Here is a 17003-nt window from a genome sequence, read left to right on the forward strand (position 1 = left end):
TATATTTTGGAGGGTACCGACGATAGGGGAGAGAGAGAGAGAGAGAGAGAGAGAGCTTCAGTAAGGGGTTAAAATCGTTTTTGCTCCTCGTTTGTAAGAGAAATAAAGAAAAATGGTGATGAAATCTCTAGATTTCACCTTGAAACACCCTTTTTATGGCTCTACTGGAACTAGGGTTTTCAGAATCTCATGTTCTGTTTCTGTCTCTTCAGATCATACTTCTCTTGGTGAGTTCCTCCATTCTTTTTTCTTCTTTTTTTTTTTAAATTTTTTGTGTATATTTCTTTCTATCTAGGTGTTGATTTTTTGGATTTTGAACTGATTTGGATCGACCCTTTTCTTATTTCTGATCTTTGCCGTATTCTTCGTCTACATTCATCCATGCTACATGCATTGTTTGAATTTATAAAAGATATTCTGACTTCTGATATAGAAAGATTATCATTTTTGGGATGTGATTTTATTATAAAAGTGGAATTGATGAATTTCTTATGTTAAGATTTAGGGTTGGGAGAAAGGCCATGGAAAACATCAGATGCTAGGCTTGTGCTTGAAGATGGTTCTATATGGAGAGCTAAGTCATTCGGCGCGTTGGGAACACAAGTTGGTGAAGTGGTCTTCAATACATCTTTGACTGGGTAAAGGATTTCCTTTTCTTTGCTCTAATTATCTCTTGGGATATCTCTTATCTTGATATGTGCATGTTATTGTGGTATATATATATAGGATAGCTATATTGTAGTTATTATTTTGTTATGATTATGTATTTTAGGCTTGTGGGTGTTAGTTATTGGTGATGTGTCTTGTAAGTGGGTAGATGGGCTTGTGTTGCGGCACTACCTTTTGTTTGTATTTCAATGAAAAAAGAGAGAATTTTACAACAAAGAAGGAAGCTTTGTTTTCAGGAGAGTCATGGCTCGAATCGACTTCTCTCTCTCTCTCTCTCTCTCTCTCTCTCCCCCTCCTTTTTTTTCTATCTTTTATTCTTTTTATTTGTGTTATAGCAAATTAGGCATGTAACATATCTATTAGTGATTCTGTGAAGCTGTTCTCCTCTTTTGTTTCTGTACGCTGCAACTCTGAATCCATTGTTGCTTTTTGCAAGGCTGTATACTTCTAAGTCAATTATGTGGGAATCTAATCCATAAAAATGTGATTTTAGGTATCAGGAAATCCTAACGGACCCTAGCTATGCAGGCCAGTTTGTCTTGATGACAAATCCTCATATCGGAAATACTGGTGTTAATTCTGGTATGTTAGTTATGTCAGATTCAGAAAATTTCAGGAAATTGTCCTTCAGTTGTTCATAAACTAAACATTGGTATGTCTTTCCTAAAAGATGATGAAGAATCAAATAAATGCTTCCTTGCTGGTCTGGTGATTAGAAGTTTAAGTATCAGGTATGCTACCATCTTATCTGCTCTATATTTTACTTTGAGAAAAAAAAGAAGAAGCTTTGCTTTCACAAATGGTTGTCCTAATTTCTGATAATCCATGGTCCTCAGTACTTCAAACTGGCGATGTATGGAACCACTCAGTGATTACTTGTCTAAAAGGAACATCATGGGTATACGTAAGTGATATTTAGTTTCTGTAAATTCCCTACCATCATATTTAAGTGGAGCCAATAAATGCTTAAATATTGCTTTTACTCTTTATTGCTGACATCTGTTGATTTCTTTCTCTTGTTACGGAACAGATGATGTGGATACACGTGCTATCACACGTAGGTTACGACAAGATGGAAGCCTTATAGGTGTACTGAGCACTGAAGAATCCAAAACGGATGATGAACTGTTGGAAATGTCTCGTACATGGGACATTGTTGGTAAGATTCACATTGTAGTTTAATTTAATTGGCAGCATTGATGCATAGTTTGATCAAATTTCAGAATTCAAATGTTTATGATTACCCAACTAAAAAATGTTAGTTGAATTAGATTTGGAACCCTACATGAAATCAGGTCATGTTCAATTTGTAGAACTCTCCCAAAATATGCATCAAGTGATGAAAGAAAAGATGCATAAGATTGCTTTAATGATTTTCATTTTTGGTATGTTCCAGTGAGGGTAAATACTAGGGGGTAACCTGTTTCAGAGTAAACTATTTCGAAGTAATCTGCTTAGCCTACATTGGTTTACGTTTGAATTAATTTTTCACTGTTCCAAACTTCCAACGTCTAAGGTAAACTAAGGAGGGTATTTATCTTCCCATGTTTCAGTGACCACACAATGTAGGGGTAAATGTATAACTTTTTTGAACCATTCATGTTTACACCATTCAGATGAGAGGGATAGTTTCATCTTCTAAAAAAGTTTTTTTTTTGGTACCACAGCTTATCTCTTGTGGTGACAATCAAGGTTAGATCAACAAAATAAGTAGGTCATACTCTATAGTCCATTTCATAGCAATATATATATATATATATATATATATATAGAGAGAGAGAGAGAGAGAGAGAGAGAGAGAGAGAGAGAGAGAGAGAGAGAGAGAGAGAGAGAGAACTGTTGGCGCGCTTAAGCTCACCATTTTTTTGGTGCGCTTAAGTTGTTATAACACCTCCCATTCGTTTAAATGTTTGGGTCCCGCTTAAGCGCACCAATGGGAGGCGTTATAACAACTTAAGCGCACCATTTGGGGTTAAGCTCACCAACAGTTTTCTTATATATATATATATATATATATATGGAGGAATGATGGATACAAGGGAGCCCTTGCATAAAGAGCCAAAAAAGGGCTCTTGATTAGATCCATGTCATCAAATGTTACTGATTTTACTTTGTCAAACGATTTTAAAATGTAACTGAAAATGACGTGGATCCAATCAAGAGCCCTTTTGTAGCTCTTTATGCAAGGGCTCCCTTGTATCTATCATTGCTCATATATATATATATATATATATATATATATATATATATATATATATATATAGAAAGATAATATTTATAAATTTATTGTGCCACTGTTTTCATCATCCCTTTAAAAGCCAAAGTTCTACAACCAGAAGCCTTACACCATTGCACATGCCACTGTTTTCATCATCCCTTTAAAAACCAAAGTTCTACAACCAGAAGCCTTACACTATTTTTAATGGAAAGAAAGTTGCCATTAAAACTCAAATGATTATAAAATGTGGTTGCTTTGATTTGGCTATTTCAATTCCGACCTTTATGGCAGGAAAGTTGGTATTAAGATCAGGTTACAGTAATCTTAAATAGGCTTTTCAATGATCAATTGACCTAGTCTGACCAAAAGAATATATTGAACAGAAAGACTTATTAACGAATAGCACCACCAGTAACTCCAGCCCATCTCAATGAGAGGAAAAAAATCAATAAACTCCAAATAGCTATACATAATAGAGTTCCTTTAGAAAGCAGTAGGATGTAGAATGTGCGAACCCAAAATAATCCCTAGGGAATGTTTTAATATCATATAAAGATTTTACTTTGAAGTTAGAAGAGGATCCCTCTGAAAACATAAATGAGGAAGGGAGGAAAACAAGCTGACAGTTACGGTATGAGAAATTTAGTATAAGAATCCAGAAGTAGATAGTAACCAAGAACAGATAAACCAAAACATTCAAAATAAGACAAATTTCATTGTAAAGTAGGGAGACGATTTACCATATTTTTATTCGTTGTAAAGTAGCCAGGGAGGTGTGGAGTGGCAGACTATCTAGGTTTGCTATATTCTGGGTTTTTTCCATCAAAACTAGCGGATCTTCTGGAAGGCTGGTCGACGGTTCCATGGAGGAAAAGAAGGAAAAGTGCTATGGAATGTTTCCCCCTTAGCAACCCAATGGGTCCTATGGAAAGAAAGGAACTTGAGAGTCCTTGACGGCGTTGCTAAATCTCCCCCCATTTGCTTTTTATTAAAGTGATTGCTTTGACAATAGTATGGGTGAGAGTCCTCCCTTCCTTTCGGTTTGTCTCGGCCTTTGATCTATGGCAGGGATGGAGGGAGGTTTGCTCTACTTTAGAAAGGCGCCCATTGATTCTTCAAATTGAGGCTCTAGCGAATGGGTTGCTAAAACTAAATTTTCATGGCTCAAGTATGGGAAACCCTAGCCTTACAGGCATATGCGGGGTCCTTAGAGATTCTAGTGGCATTGTGATTTGGGCCTTTCAGGGCCTATCGGGATAGCGGATTCAAGTGATTGTTGAGGGCGATTCCATGAATGCCGTTCGGTGGCTTAGGGGAATGTCTGTCCCTCCTTGGAGATTTGCCCAATTATTTGATGAGATTCATGATCGAGTGGAAGGGTCGTCTATAATATTTAAACATACCAGACAGTTTGCTAACAATGTGTAAGATAGACTTGCTAGGGATGGCGTAGGGAAGCAGGATCTGGGGATGTTTGATTTCCTTCCCCCCTAATCTTTGTTTCTATTTTGTTGCTTTTCTTGTTCTTATCGTTTCTCTTTGTTCTTGTGGGTTGACCATCTCAATCTTTCCCTTTCCTTTTGAATGAAATTTGCAACCATTCAAAAAGAAGAAGAAGAAGAAGAAGAAGACAGATTTCATTTATTTGTGCTGTAAAGCCTAACAATTAAGCAGTCATCACATCAATGGCTGGGACAATTGCAAGCACCCAAGTCCTATATAACTACAACCAATGTTAAATAAATTAGTGAGGACTACAGAATGACATCCCAATATAAATATTCTATGAATATTTACTGAACAATATTGAATCTCCAGCTTCCATTCACATGATATTTCATTTATACATAACTATGTAGTTCTTTCTTCTTTCTCAAAATGATTTTTTAGAACTTAGTATATCAGAACTGAATAATAATAATAAGCATGCTGCATCCTTCGAATTTAAGTTTGAGAAGGAATGGCATCTTTTCGGGTGGGGGTGTATCTTCCGCTGAGTATTTGTGATGACGTATGAAGATTTGCAGCCTGTCTAATGAATTCCATCCCAATTTATGTATTAAGTACTATCATCGCACCCTTTCGCTCTAACTGAGCCCCTGTTCAAAGTCTTTGTTTGCCCACAAGCGACCCAACTGTCATAGACTCATAGTTTAATGGTGGACCTCCATATCCACAGCAACCTGTAATGGGATGTTCGAATCCTAAAATTTGTTATTCATGCAAAAATCATATTCTTTATGTTATGATACAAAAGCCAAGGATATAAGAAAGATGAAAGCAGATTCCTTTGGATCTAGGTCTCAGGAAAATCTGTTCCTTGTAACTGAACAACCTGTGCTGCTGAGGTACAGCTCCATGCAAATCCATGTTTCAAGATTACATCTTTCCTACTCATATCTGACTATTTAATTGGGTTGTACTTATTGACTTCCAATCTAGATCAGTTATATAAGCCTAGTGTTCAGCTTAGGGAAATAATTGACTATTTAATTGCTTTCTACTAATTTCCATTAGTGCAGATGCCACAACATCATAAACCATACTCACCGTCATAGTTTTAAAACTCCCCCGTCCATCATCGTGGACTCGCCCGAGTCGACTCCCTTTTACCTTGGCCGTGTTCCACGGCTTGCTTCCGTGTTTCACATTTTTGCCCTACACAAAAGTCCTTTGACTCTCCTGAATTATGATCGCATCAACCGAGTACTCGACCGTGTCGTGCCGAGTCGACTAGGATTTTTTTATTCTGGCCTATATCAAACATGTAAATTCCAATAGAATGGTCGGTATAGAAGCAATCAAGCAATTACTTGATCTCCCGATTTGCAATAAAATGCACCAACAAGATCATTGAAAAGCCTATTTTAGATGACTGTAGCCTCAAATGATTATCAAATGCACCAACAAGATCATTGAAAAGCCTATTTTAGATGACTGTAGTCTCAAATGGTTATCAAATGCACCAACAAGATCATTGAAAAGCGTACAAAATAGATGGCTTCTCCTTGGTGAGTTTTCTCCATATATAAGATGGAGCAGTTAATTTCATCCTCTCCAGCATCTACAAAAATGCAATATCCTCCATACTTTTGTGCTTCATCAAAACTTAAAGAGCAAGAGGTGTTTTCCCTGAAGCATCTGGGCCGTATATCTCCACAACACGTCCCTCAGGAAACAAATATCACGAAACATAGTCTGGGTGATAATAATCTGACCCCTTTTGTTTTGTGGTTGCAAAGCTTGTCGGTGAATCATCAGACTCATATATCCTTTTATAACAGTGCATAATGTAAGCACGGGTGATATAAATAGAAGATAGTGTTGGGAGAGTGATCATTTCTCATTCAGTAAGTCACAAAAAACTAAGACTGTACATGATCAGATAAATGCACCTTGTGCATAGGAAGGAAGACAAAGTGCCATGAAAAGTAGCTTTACAGCTTAAAATAATGTGGATGCTGATGCAAGTAGGTCAATTAAATAAATTTCCACTCATCAACCTTGTATAAAGCCCATGGAATCCCAGCACCTTGCTGGAAATCTGTTCTGATAACTTTCTAGGTCGAATGAAAATATCAAATTTCATAGATCTCAGTCTTCTTAAAACTCCAGATGGTACTAAATTCAGCACCCAGAATTTCATTCTAGGGACACTGCTGAAAAAAATATAGTGCTCTGGGATTTTAGGGAGCAAGAAATCTCATATTTTTTTTATGTCTCTATACTTGAAATAGTTCCAGATTGTGGACTGTGAATTTGCAGCTGAAACAAGCCTGAAATTTCAGTGTGAAATTTTCGGACTTTGTGAGAAAGTTCAAAATGCTACTTTTGTGATTATCTTTGACAGTAAAAATGAAAAAATCGGTAAAGAGAAATCTAAACTGCTGTAGGGATTACAGATTTATCAGCAAAGCTCCGTTCCTGCGCGCACACACACAGACCCACGCACCTAGCATTTTGCTTTCTTGAGACTCCATTAGGAAAAGAAGGTTATTGATCCTGATTCAATTATGCAGGTGTTGATTTGATAAGTGGTGTCTCATGCAATTCTCCATATGAATGGGTAGACATAACGGGCACAGCATGGGAATTCAGCAAAGATGGGAGCCATGCAGAAAATTTTCATGTTAGTAGAACTTGATTTGGATTTACTTGAACATTATTTTTTTGAATGGCATTACTTGTACATATTTCTGATCAAAATTTCTGAGTTTCTTTATTTTTCTCCCTTAAAGGTTGTTGCATATGATTTCGGGATCAAGCATAATATTCTGAGGCGCTTGGCATCGTATGGATGTAAAATTACAGTTGTCCCCTCAACATGGCCAGCATCAGAGACACTAAAGATGAGGCCAGATGGGGTTCTTTTTAGCAATGGTCCTGGAGACCCATCTGCAGTTCCTTATGCTGTGGAAACTGTAAAGGAAATAATAGGGAAGGTTCCCGTTTTCGGAATTTGCATGGGCCACCAACTGCTTGGCCAAGCGTTGGGTGGCAAAACCTATAAAATGAAGTTTGGTCATCATGGAGGAAACCATCCGGTCCGCAATCTTCGGAATGGCTGTGTTGAAATCAGTGCTCAGGTCTCAATATTATCTTTAACAAATCAATATCAGATCCTTAAAATTGATTCTGACATTGCTAACTTATAAATTCTATTAGTTTGTATGTTACCTGTTCTCAATATCTGGTGGCAGATGTTTTTTCCCTTTGTTGTTACGTCTATTCCCTACTATTAAACATAGTCATGACAACTGAGGCTTGCATGTTAGCTTTCTTCGTCTTTTTCCACGTCATACTTTATATTCCTTATTGTATAGCTTCTAGAAGTAAGGTATTGAACACTTAGTCCCTTTTTCTCTTTGCCTAACGTTACTTGTTTGCTTCATGTGGCAGAATCATAACTATGCTGTCGATCCAGCATCACTTCCAAATGGTGTAGACGTAACACACATCAATCTGAATGATGGAAGCTGCGCTGGTCTTGCCTTCCCTGCTATGAAAATCATGTCTCTTCAGTACCATCCCGAAGCATCCCCTGGGCCCCATGATTCAGATCCTGGTAAGGGTAACATATTCTTTCTTCCACTTTCTCACCAAAATATATCTGGTAGAACAAAATGCATAAGCACATGCATGCCTTCCTGTCTGTGTGTTTGCATCAATAAGTATGGATCCATATGTTGTTATGCACACACTCAGAGAACACACACTATAGCTCTAGACGATTTCGCAAATCGCATTTTGTGGCCCCTCTTTTCTGGAGAGAAGAGCCACCTATGTAAAAAAATATGATATAGTGGAAAAAATACAGAAAAACAAAAAATATTGGGTTCAGGTCGCGAAAATGACGCATTGTTGTAATTTAACTGTGAGGCTCCCGCCTTTCATCAGATGTTGATGCCTGGAGTGAAAGGTGTAAGCCTTGGTGTGTGCCTTTGTCCCTTTCATGTACACCTTTGCGGTGTTATGTTTTTTGCCTGTGAGCACTCCCACTCACTTTATTGTACACTTTTCTGATTGGCTACTGATAATTTGATATGGCCATGTACTTTAACATGTAATTAGAGATAGAGTAGTGCCATTATTAAACCAGAGAGTGTCGCAGGTGGCACCCATTTTGGGTGATTGGGGTCATGGATGCTAGATGGTCCTGACTACTGATCGTGGTCTGCAAATGCCAACTCTCAACATTTTTGTGAGAAATTTTATTATTGTGCCAAGATTACCCACACACTGTGGGAACAGTCAATGCCATATAAATGGCCCCATTCACCACACTTTTTTCATGTGCGGCAGGCCTAAGAACAAGAAAAAAAAATGGAAGGAAGAACTGTAATGGGGTGGGAAGAGTCTCCTTAAGATCTGTTTGGTTTCACAATTTATAGGGTTTACTAGGTGTTTTGATTGGTTTTGGGGTGCCATGTAATCTACTAGTGGTGTTTGGTTGCATGTTTCATTGTTTTGATTCAAACTAGTAGGAGACGACTTGCCTCTCCCTTGCCTTCCCATGCGGCATGACTTGTCATCCAAATCATGTAGCTGACATGCAAACTGAATTCATGCAATCTGTATTTAGAATTTGTGTGTTCACATATCTGCAAGCGCTCACTACTAATTGAACATTTTTCTTGTTTCAGCTTTCAGGGAGTTCATACAGCTGATGAAGCAAAACAAGTGAACATCACCTTCGTATTCAGGAACTTCTCTCTGGTTTTGGTGGCAACTAGGATGGCAGTTCAGAAGAGGCTCCTCATATTTTCCAATGAACTTAATCCTGTTGCTGTTGTATAAGTTTGCTTTTTCGTTAATCTTTATTTATGGAGGTGAGGGAAGAGTTTTCAAACATGTTATAGTATTGAGTATAAAAACCATCATTCAATATTTACAATATTTAGGGGGCTGATATCTACTTTTTGATAATGATAATAATCACTTGGTTTTACACTTTTTTCTGATTTGCTGCTGAGTTCTTTTATGGGAATTGCAATAGCCTTTGAAAGCTAGTTAAAAAAAAGTGTAGAGTAGTGTGATTATCAAAATATGGTAGGAGTGCTGTCCAAATCAATTAGTGAGACGAGCATGAGTTCCATTAGTGAGACGAGCACTGTCCAAATCAATTTGGAAAAAGGTATAAGCCCAATACGTGATTGATGATCTATTCTGAGCCATTGATTGTATGGGTTAATATACAATGGGTCCTACTCGGAGATCTCATCTGGGATATTAGTACTGTAAACTATTTTTGGTTGAACTTAATCTATTGACAAATCCTAAAAGTAGCTCATTTAACCTCCTTAATCAAGGGTTTAGTTCATCCGATCACACTGGGACTTGTGACAGTGGATTGGATCAGTGATGGCCACCTGATCAACGGAGCAATTGCCTGATCATGATCGTCCAATCTTTTTGTACATATCATTTTGGGAAGTGATATAGACCCCCCTATTTTTACTTGGGACAGCCATGTAAAAAAGTCATTTTTACGTGTAGTCACTCACCCAGCGCGCCTTTCTCAAATTTAAGAGTAACGTTTCATGAGTTTTCTGTAAAAAGAAAAGAAAACTCATGAAATATATAGAAGAAGAAGAAGAAGAATCTGTATCACTCTCCTCCTCCTCTATTCTCGATTGGGAAATTCCGATCGAGCAAGAAGAGCTTGATGCCATTGATGCAGCTTTAGAATCAGTAAAGCGCCACAAATCCTGCCCTAATTCCAATACCCGTCGTTTACCCCATTGGTCCACCCCCAGAAATCTTTTTTCTAGCCCTGGAAACCAACATTGGAGTCTCGTCCCTTCTCCTTGCCAAGGTAATCTATCCTTTTCCTTTTCAACTTTCATCTAGGTCAAGTAAGATTTTTCCTTTCATATGCACACTTGATACATGCAAGTATGGTGTATGTGATGCAGTTACAAGTAGTTATTTGTAGGATTATGCTTTTTAGATTTGTGGGTGTTAGTTATTTATTCTGTGTCATGGAAGTGGGCAAATGGGTTAGTGATGTGGCACACTTTTGTGCCTGTATTTAAGTTATTTAGTTTAATGAAATGAGAGGGAGAAGAGAGAATTACAGCAAACAAGGGAAACTTTTTTGTTTAGGAGAGTCAGAACCACTAGGAGGTCCGGTTACCTTGAATCAACCATTCCCTCATCTTTTTTTAATTCTTTGTTTAGTTCTGTTACGGCCAATTACGCACGTAACCATGGCTAGTAAATAGGATTCGGTAAATTGCTAGGTTTTACTTGATATCTTCCTCGAAGTTGCGATATAGTTCAATTTGCTCATTATCTTCCCTGTTGCAGGTAGTCCAAAGATGAGATTCCCTGCAATGAATTTTGTGGGTCGGATTGCATACAGCCGAACATTTTCTGAAGTGGAGAAATCTACGAAGGAGCTTTTGGAGATAATTGAATCCAAGAAACAAGACACGGAACGAATTTCTCTTGGATTGGACATAGAGTGGAGACCCACGTTTCGAAAAGGTTGGTTTCTTAAGCTGTTAAGAGTTAGTGTTATTTAATAATTTATACTTAAATAGATATGATACCATGTGAAATAACCAATTACTCCAAAAGATTAAGATTTTAGAGTTGTTGTTATTTAATAATTTATACTTAAACAAAAGGAAATCTGTAATTTGCAGGAGCAACGATGAGAAAGGCTGCAGTTATGCAGATATGTGCTGGCAATGATTGTTGTTATGTGATGCACATCTTTCATTCTGGAATTCCTCTCATTCTGCAATCACTCTTAGAGGATAGTACATCTGTTAAGGTCTGTCAATTGAATTTTCTTTAAAAGCTTATTTGTGTTTTTGGATACCTCTAGAAGTTATTGCAAATAATCTCTTGGGGAAATGATTTTGAAGCTAAAAACAATTATTTACAAATAGTGGTTTAATGATTTTAGAAATGATATAGTTACTGGCTTCCAAAGAGACCCAAAAATTTACAGTTTCTTCGGTGAGCTTGTTCTGCTATGGAGGGCTGTTTATTTTCTCTTATGCTTAACAATTATGCATGATTTGAATATATCATAGGTAGGGGTTTGTATAGCTGGTGATGCAACAAAGGTTTTGAAGGATTATGGTGTCCATATTAAAGGTTTGGAAGACCTGTCGCGTCTTGCGAATCTCAAGCTTGGCAGAACTCCCAGGATGTGGAGCCTTGGTTCGCTAACTGAAACGCTTATTTCCAAACAGGTCTTCTTTGTTAACACCTCTTTCTTGATTTGCTTTAATCATGTTATGTTTGTTTTCTTGAACCGAACGGGTAGAATGAAATGCGTTTTTTGAAGATTTTTCTTTTATTTTGTGTTTTTTCCTATGATTTCCAAAGTTGCAGATGTGCTAATTTCATTTAGTTTCTGTTGCAGCTGATGAAACCCAACAAAATAAGGTTGGGAAACTGGGAGACCAATGTGTTATCAAAGGAGCAACTTCAGTATGCTGCCACCGATGCTTTTACATCTTGGTACCTGTATCAGGTGTGCAAAATAAAGTTATTTAAAATTTTAAATCAATGGTTTGTGGAAAAAAAAAGTAAAAAGAGAAAAAAAAAAGTGGCTCTAGGTTTCATATACGCCATTTATACATAATCAAATTTGTTAAAATGGTGGATGGCCATCATTGGATCTGGTCCCACCATAATTGGCTACTTCTAAAACCTTGATCAATAAAATGCCTTCAAGAGCCGGCCAAAAGAAGCTAAGCCATTGAATTTTGTTGGCATAGATATCATAATGAGACCTCCATGTGGCATGAGATCAAGATTATGTAGGCTGCCTCATTGGATCCATCATATCAATGATCTTAATCACCCATGTATGCCATTTAGGACCCAAGCTTGATCATTAAAATCACTGTGCTCTATGTTTAGAAGATGCAGTGTCTGCTCACCTGTAGATTCAGTGTAGTTTCACGTGTAAGATTTGATGTTTTATTTTTTATCTTCAGAGTGAGTCGGGTTCTTCCTAGATATATTGCTGATCATTTTGAGTCTTGGGTCTTTGCTCCTAGCGTTCTAGAGGTTCTTTGCCACCTATTTCTTGCTGCAACGCTTTGACTGGTTTGGAAGGAAAGCAAGACATATTTTTCAAGGGGTTTCTAGAGGTTTTTTTAATGGTGCAAAGCATTTAGAGGCTAACTATTCTCTTTGGTTGTCCATTGAGCGTTGACGTTTGAGTTTCTACGGGATTTGTGAGACCTCTATTCATGGATCTTGGGAGAGAATTTGTGTGATGTAGTAAGGAGCATCCTCCCCCTAGGTGAGGCCCTTTCCCTCCTTAGTTTTCAAAGCTTAATTTTGACGGGTTGAGCTTTGGTACTCTAGAGCAGAATGGTATTGGGGTCTTCTTAGGACATCTGAGTGAGGTTAGTTTGGTATTCTTAGTCCTATCAGAGATATGTTTTGATGAAATAAAGGTTCTTGTGCTCTATAGTAGAGTCTGGCTGATAGATAAGAATAAACTTGATCATCGTATCAGAGGGAGACTCCCTCCGTGTGGTTAGGTGGGTGAGAGATGGGGCTTGCATGCTATTGAGGAAGTTCTCAATGTGATAGATGACCAATCAATTGAGATTAGGCATGTTTGGTGCTTGGCTAATTGTGATGCCCGATCTTGTTTGGTCTTAAAATAGTGGAGATCTGCCTATGACTTTTTTGATCATCTCCCTCCATGAGGAGATTTTCTTTGTTTGCCCTTTTTGTCTGCTTGTTCATTTATTGCTTTCTTTTTGTATTGTTGCTTTTGACCTCCTCGTTCTTATTGTTCTTCTTGCTTTTGTTTAATGATTATATCTTCATTCAAAAAAGGGTTGATCATTAAAATCATATCTTATCAATGATCGTTGGGAGAAGGGCATGAATAACGTTTTCTAAAAAGATGGAGATTTTGGGTGTCTGGCTAGTGGAATGTATGATAGGAAATCTAAAGCGGTCTCTTGTGGTGGAATGTTTGATCGGAACAACAATGTTAATGACGCGTTTTGTAGAGAAGCTATAAAAAATTAATATTCTTCAAAGAAACGATCCAAATGGTCATAAATATTACTATGAAATAGATCGTGGACAGGGGTTTAAAAAACTTGAGATGATGATTCTAGACCTATGACTTAATTGCTGTAAAATGGACGGTTTAGAAAAGTTATACATTTACCCCCTACGATATGTGGTCAGTGGAACTTCGAAAATAAAATACCCTCTAAGTTTACCTTGCACATTGGAACAACGGAAATTAATTCAAGGGTAAACTAATATAAGGCAAGCAGATTACGGTGAAATGGTTTACTTAAGTTGCCCCCTCCTATTTACCCTCACTGGAACAGACCCTAAGTTATTCAACATTGAACCCATGTCAATGTATTCATTTCACCTATTTATTTGAAATCCATTATCAATGGCTCCTCTGCCTCATCCTCTTTGTCTTACCAATATCCTTTTGCAAGCCTCATGACACATGAATGAATCTCAACAACAGGGAGCAACTGATTGCAGCTTGCCCCAACTCTTTATAGAGACCCACCAACCCTTCATGTTTGAATATGCTTTGTAGTGCATGTAGCATGCTTTTCTTAAACCTGTCCATTGGTGTGAGCCCTGTCATGAATGTGCTTGCAGGCTACCTCGAGCAAATGTAGCACTACTTGTGATGGCTCTTGCTGTAAATTCTATCTCTAGGGTTGCCGTATTACCAATTTCCTCGTTGATTCCTATTCAAGTTTGTGGGGCTGATATCGAAGGGTTCGACTAAATGCAGCTGAATCCTACTCCCATCCAACATATGCTTGCTACTAGTCAGCCAAGCAAAAAACAATCGTTTTGGAGACTCCATTGAAAACCGATCTTGGGAAAAGAAAGAAATCCATCTTTCCGACCTTTGACAATTAGGAATCTTCCGTTGATCAAGGTTGAGCCTGAAATTGGTCTTCTCTAGGTAGTTGTAAGGCATACAAATCCAAATGTTTCACAAAACCGGTGATTTGAAGGTTACACATGACAAAAGAGGAACTTTTAGTAAATGAATAGCAAAAATATTTGATTTTTTCTAACAACAAGGTGTCAAATGTCGATTCGGTATAGGCTTCTTCCCCATGGAAGTGGATACTTTGTGAATGTCTTAATTTCTCTAGTTTTTATATGGTGCATGTGGACAAACTTGGGACGATGCCGGGGAGGTAAGGGAATGCGTGAGGCGGTGGACAGCAACAACACAATTACATTTTGGCTAACAAGTTCAAACATCTACTGACATACTTTGTCACGCATGTCTGAAATAATAAAGTCCATTCTACATATAGATATTTCATGTGAAAGCTGAGAGATGTGCCATTTTAAAAAAAAAAAATTCAACTTGCTCATCTCAACTCAACACAACTCAACAAAGCCTTTGTCCCAAACTAGTTGGGGTCGGCTAAATGAATCCTTTAGAAAAATTTCATGAAGAAGGTGAAAGGAATCTACCCGGCTCTAATCATGGCTCCATTTGGGTTCTTCTACGTGGATCATACTCATCTTATCAATAGAATGACATTAATATTTGCTGGATATATGAGTTTTTTTTTTGGTCATGTGAGTGCATTTCAAGGAATCAAACTTCAGACTTAGCTTCAGACTTTAACTTTGGTCCTGACAGAAGTTTGCACATGTTGACCTGAACCAAAACATGTCAATGGAAGTTTAAAACCATCTTTTTGATAGATTGTTCTCCAAAATACTTATGACAAATGAGAAATCGCAGGACAGAGGGCTCAAAAGGATTTAAGATCCTAAATCCCTCTCTTTTTTATGTTTAAAAGTACCACCAACTGGGTTTTTTTTTATAGTTTTTTTAAACATTTAAAAAGAATACAAGTTGGGTTAAGTGGTTAACTATTGCCGCTGGAACCCATTAGATCCCAGAAAACAACCAGTGATGGAATGCAAATATTGACTCATGGGTGTGCAATTATCAATTCCATGTATATATGCACTTATATATTTCCTTTCAACTTTTCCTCAATCAGGTTCTGAGGAGCTTCCCAGATGCAGCTAGCAATAGAGATGAGGAAGGTGCTGCTAACAAAAAAGATAAGGAAGAGAAACCTAATGTTGTACTACCATGAGTATCTTATTTAGTGATACAAATTCTCCTCAATCAGAGGTATGTAAGTCTTCAAACATTTTACTGTTGTTTAAATTAGTAATATTGGTGGGAATTATTTCTATATTCTCATCACCATTTTTATGATGTAAACTTGTAAAGTGTAGTGGTGGATGGGATCAGTCAAGCCCGCTTCTGTTCTTACATTTATTTATATAGTTTTGTTCAGTTTTGTATTGTGTGATAGTGTATAGGAGTAAATCGGTGAGAGGGGGTAGAAGATTAAATGAATATATCAGCTCCATTTATCTTATCCGATTACAGTAACTTTGGTTTCCCTTTTTATTTTATTGGAATTTACTATGGGATTGATATCCGCACTACCATATTTTGATAACTGCGCTGCCCACTTTGCTTTACATTTTTTTAATGGTTTTGCCTTATGTTAATTCTTTTTCTTTAATATTTTGTATGGCTATTACAATACTCAAGAGGGATTTGTTGCTATCAACATCGAACCAGAAAAAGTGTAAAACTAGAGTAGTGCCATTATCAAAATTTGCTAGTGTGGGTGGATTTGCTATCAACATCCAACCAGAAAAGTGTAAAACTAGATTAGTGCCATTATCAAAATATGCTAGTGTGGGTATCAGTCCCCTTTACTGTGACGCATGTGTATGGTGATTAGGGCTGTTGATGGTGGGCCACTATTTACAAGCCACAACCCAGAAAGTGTAGCAATTGGGCTCCTAAACTACTTGATCTGAAAGGGCGTGTGGTGTTTATTAAGGCCATGATCTGACGGCTGCAGTAAAGCCCCAATACCTGGATTTTGGGTCCCACAAATCAACGACAATAGTCACCTTACACGTGAGTGGTGGAGCCAGCACAAGATTTTGTCAGATATTACAAGAAATTACGTGACATAAGACTCCAAAACAATCCAGATCTACTTAAAACTTAAAAGTGCTTAAAGTTACTAACGATTTTTCTCCAAAACAATTCACATAAATAAATTTGGATAGGAAAAGAAATTCCCTGGAATTTCTTGCTTGGGAATTCAGAATTAATAACACTGGCGGGTAGCTTTTAAGAAACGAATTTTCATAAATGTGGAAAATAATTTCTTGAAAAATTTCTCTACAAAGTTCAGAAATCACAATTGGCAAAGACAAAGGGAGATATCTGTTGGCAGGGGGTGACCCCACAGTAATAATGTGGGTGCCCACCATTTTGGTGCAGTGGGTCTCACCTTCGGTTGATCTAAACCGTCTATTTGATAGGCCTTGCTTTGGATCCCTCATCCCAAAAATGAGGCCAATAATCCAATTGTAACATCAAATGATGCATATTTTTATTGAAGATAGATGATTACATGTAACTTGAGGTCAGGATTATATGATAGGCAAAGCATATCAGATGGGCGGTTCAGAACAGTCAAGTGGGGCCCAAGATTCATCTTACAAACTTCATCCTCACCGCCCATTATCGACAAGCAGCAAACATGCTGGTATTTAAATAGTTTGGCAG

The 17003-nt window shown here is 37.5% G+C and overlaps 2 protein-coding genes across 4 annotated transcripts; both read left to right on the forward strand.

Annotated features, from left to right (window-relative positions):
• Window positions 1-9337, forward strand: CARA (carbamoyl phosphate synthetase A). 2 transcript variants are annotated; one of them, XM_077372864.1, is made up of 10 exons: window positions 1-227; window positions 500-638; window positions 1163-1251; window positions 1340-1400; window positions 1506-1573; window positions 1700-1828; window positions 6907-7016; window positions 7126-7473; window positions 7787-7952; window positions 9031-9337. In XM_077372864.1, the coding sequence occupies exons 1-10, from the start codon at window positions 113-115 to the stop codon at window positions 9069-9071; spliced, it is 1266 nt and encodes a 421-aa protein (XP_077228979.1). In that variant the 5' UTR covers window positions 1-112; the 3' UTR covers window positions 9072-9337. The 2 variants fall into 2 exon arrangements, with proteins under 2 accessions (XP_077228979.1, XP_077228980.1); XM_077372865.1 differs by having other exon boundaries at window positions 2-227; window positions 506-638.
• A 565-nt stretch (window positions 9338-9902) lies between these two features.
• LOC143861985 (3'-5' exonuclease-like) lies at window positions 9903-15701 on the forward strand. Of its 2 annotated transcripts, none has more exons than XM_077372970.1 (6): window positions 9903-10202; window positions 10697-10876; window positions 11038-11168; window positions 11434-11595; window positions 11769-11879; window positions 15397-15701. In XM_077372970.1, the coding sequence occupies exons 1-6, from the start codon at window positions 9959-9961 to the stop codon at window positions 15493-15495; spliced, it is 927 nt and encodes a 308-aa protein (XP_077229085.1). In that variant the 5' UTR covers window positions 9903-9958; the 3' UTR covers window positions 15496-15701. The 2 variants fall into 2 exon arrangements, with proteins under 2 accessions (XP_077229085.1, XP_077229086.1); XM_077372971.1 differs by lacking the exon at window positions 9903-10202 and adding an exon at window positions 10367-10513.
• The last annotated feature ends 1302 nt before the right edge of the window (window positions 15702-17003 follow it).

Source organism: Tasmannia lanceolata, unplaced genomic scaffold (assembly GCF_043159265.1).
Source record: "Tasmannia lanceolata isolate RefF3 unplaced genomic scaffold, GAP_Taslan_0.1 ptg000037l, whole genome shotgun sequence".
NCBI classification, from domain to species: Eukaryota; Viridiplantae; Streptophyta; class Magnoliopsida; order Canellales; family Winteraceae; genus Tasmannia; species Tasmannia lanceolata.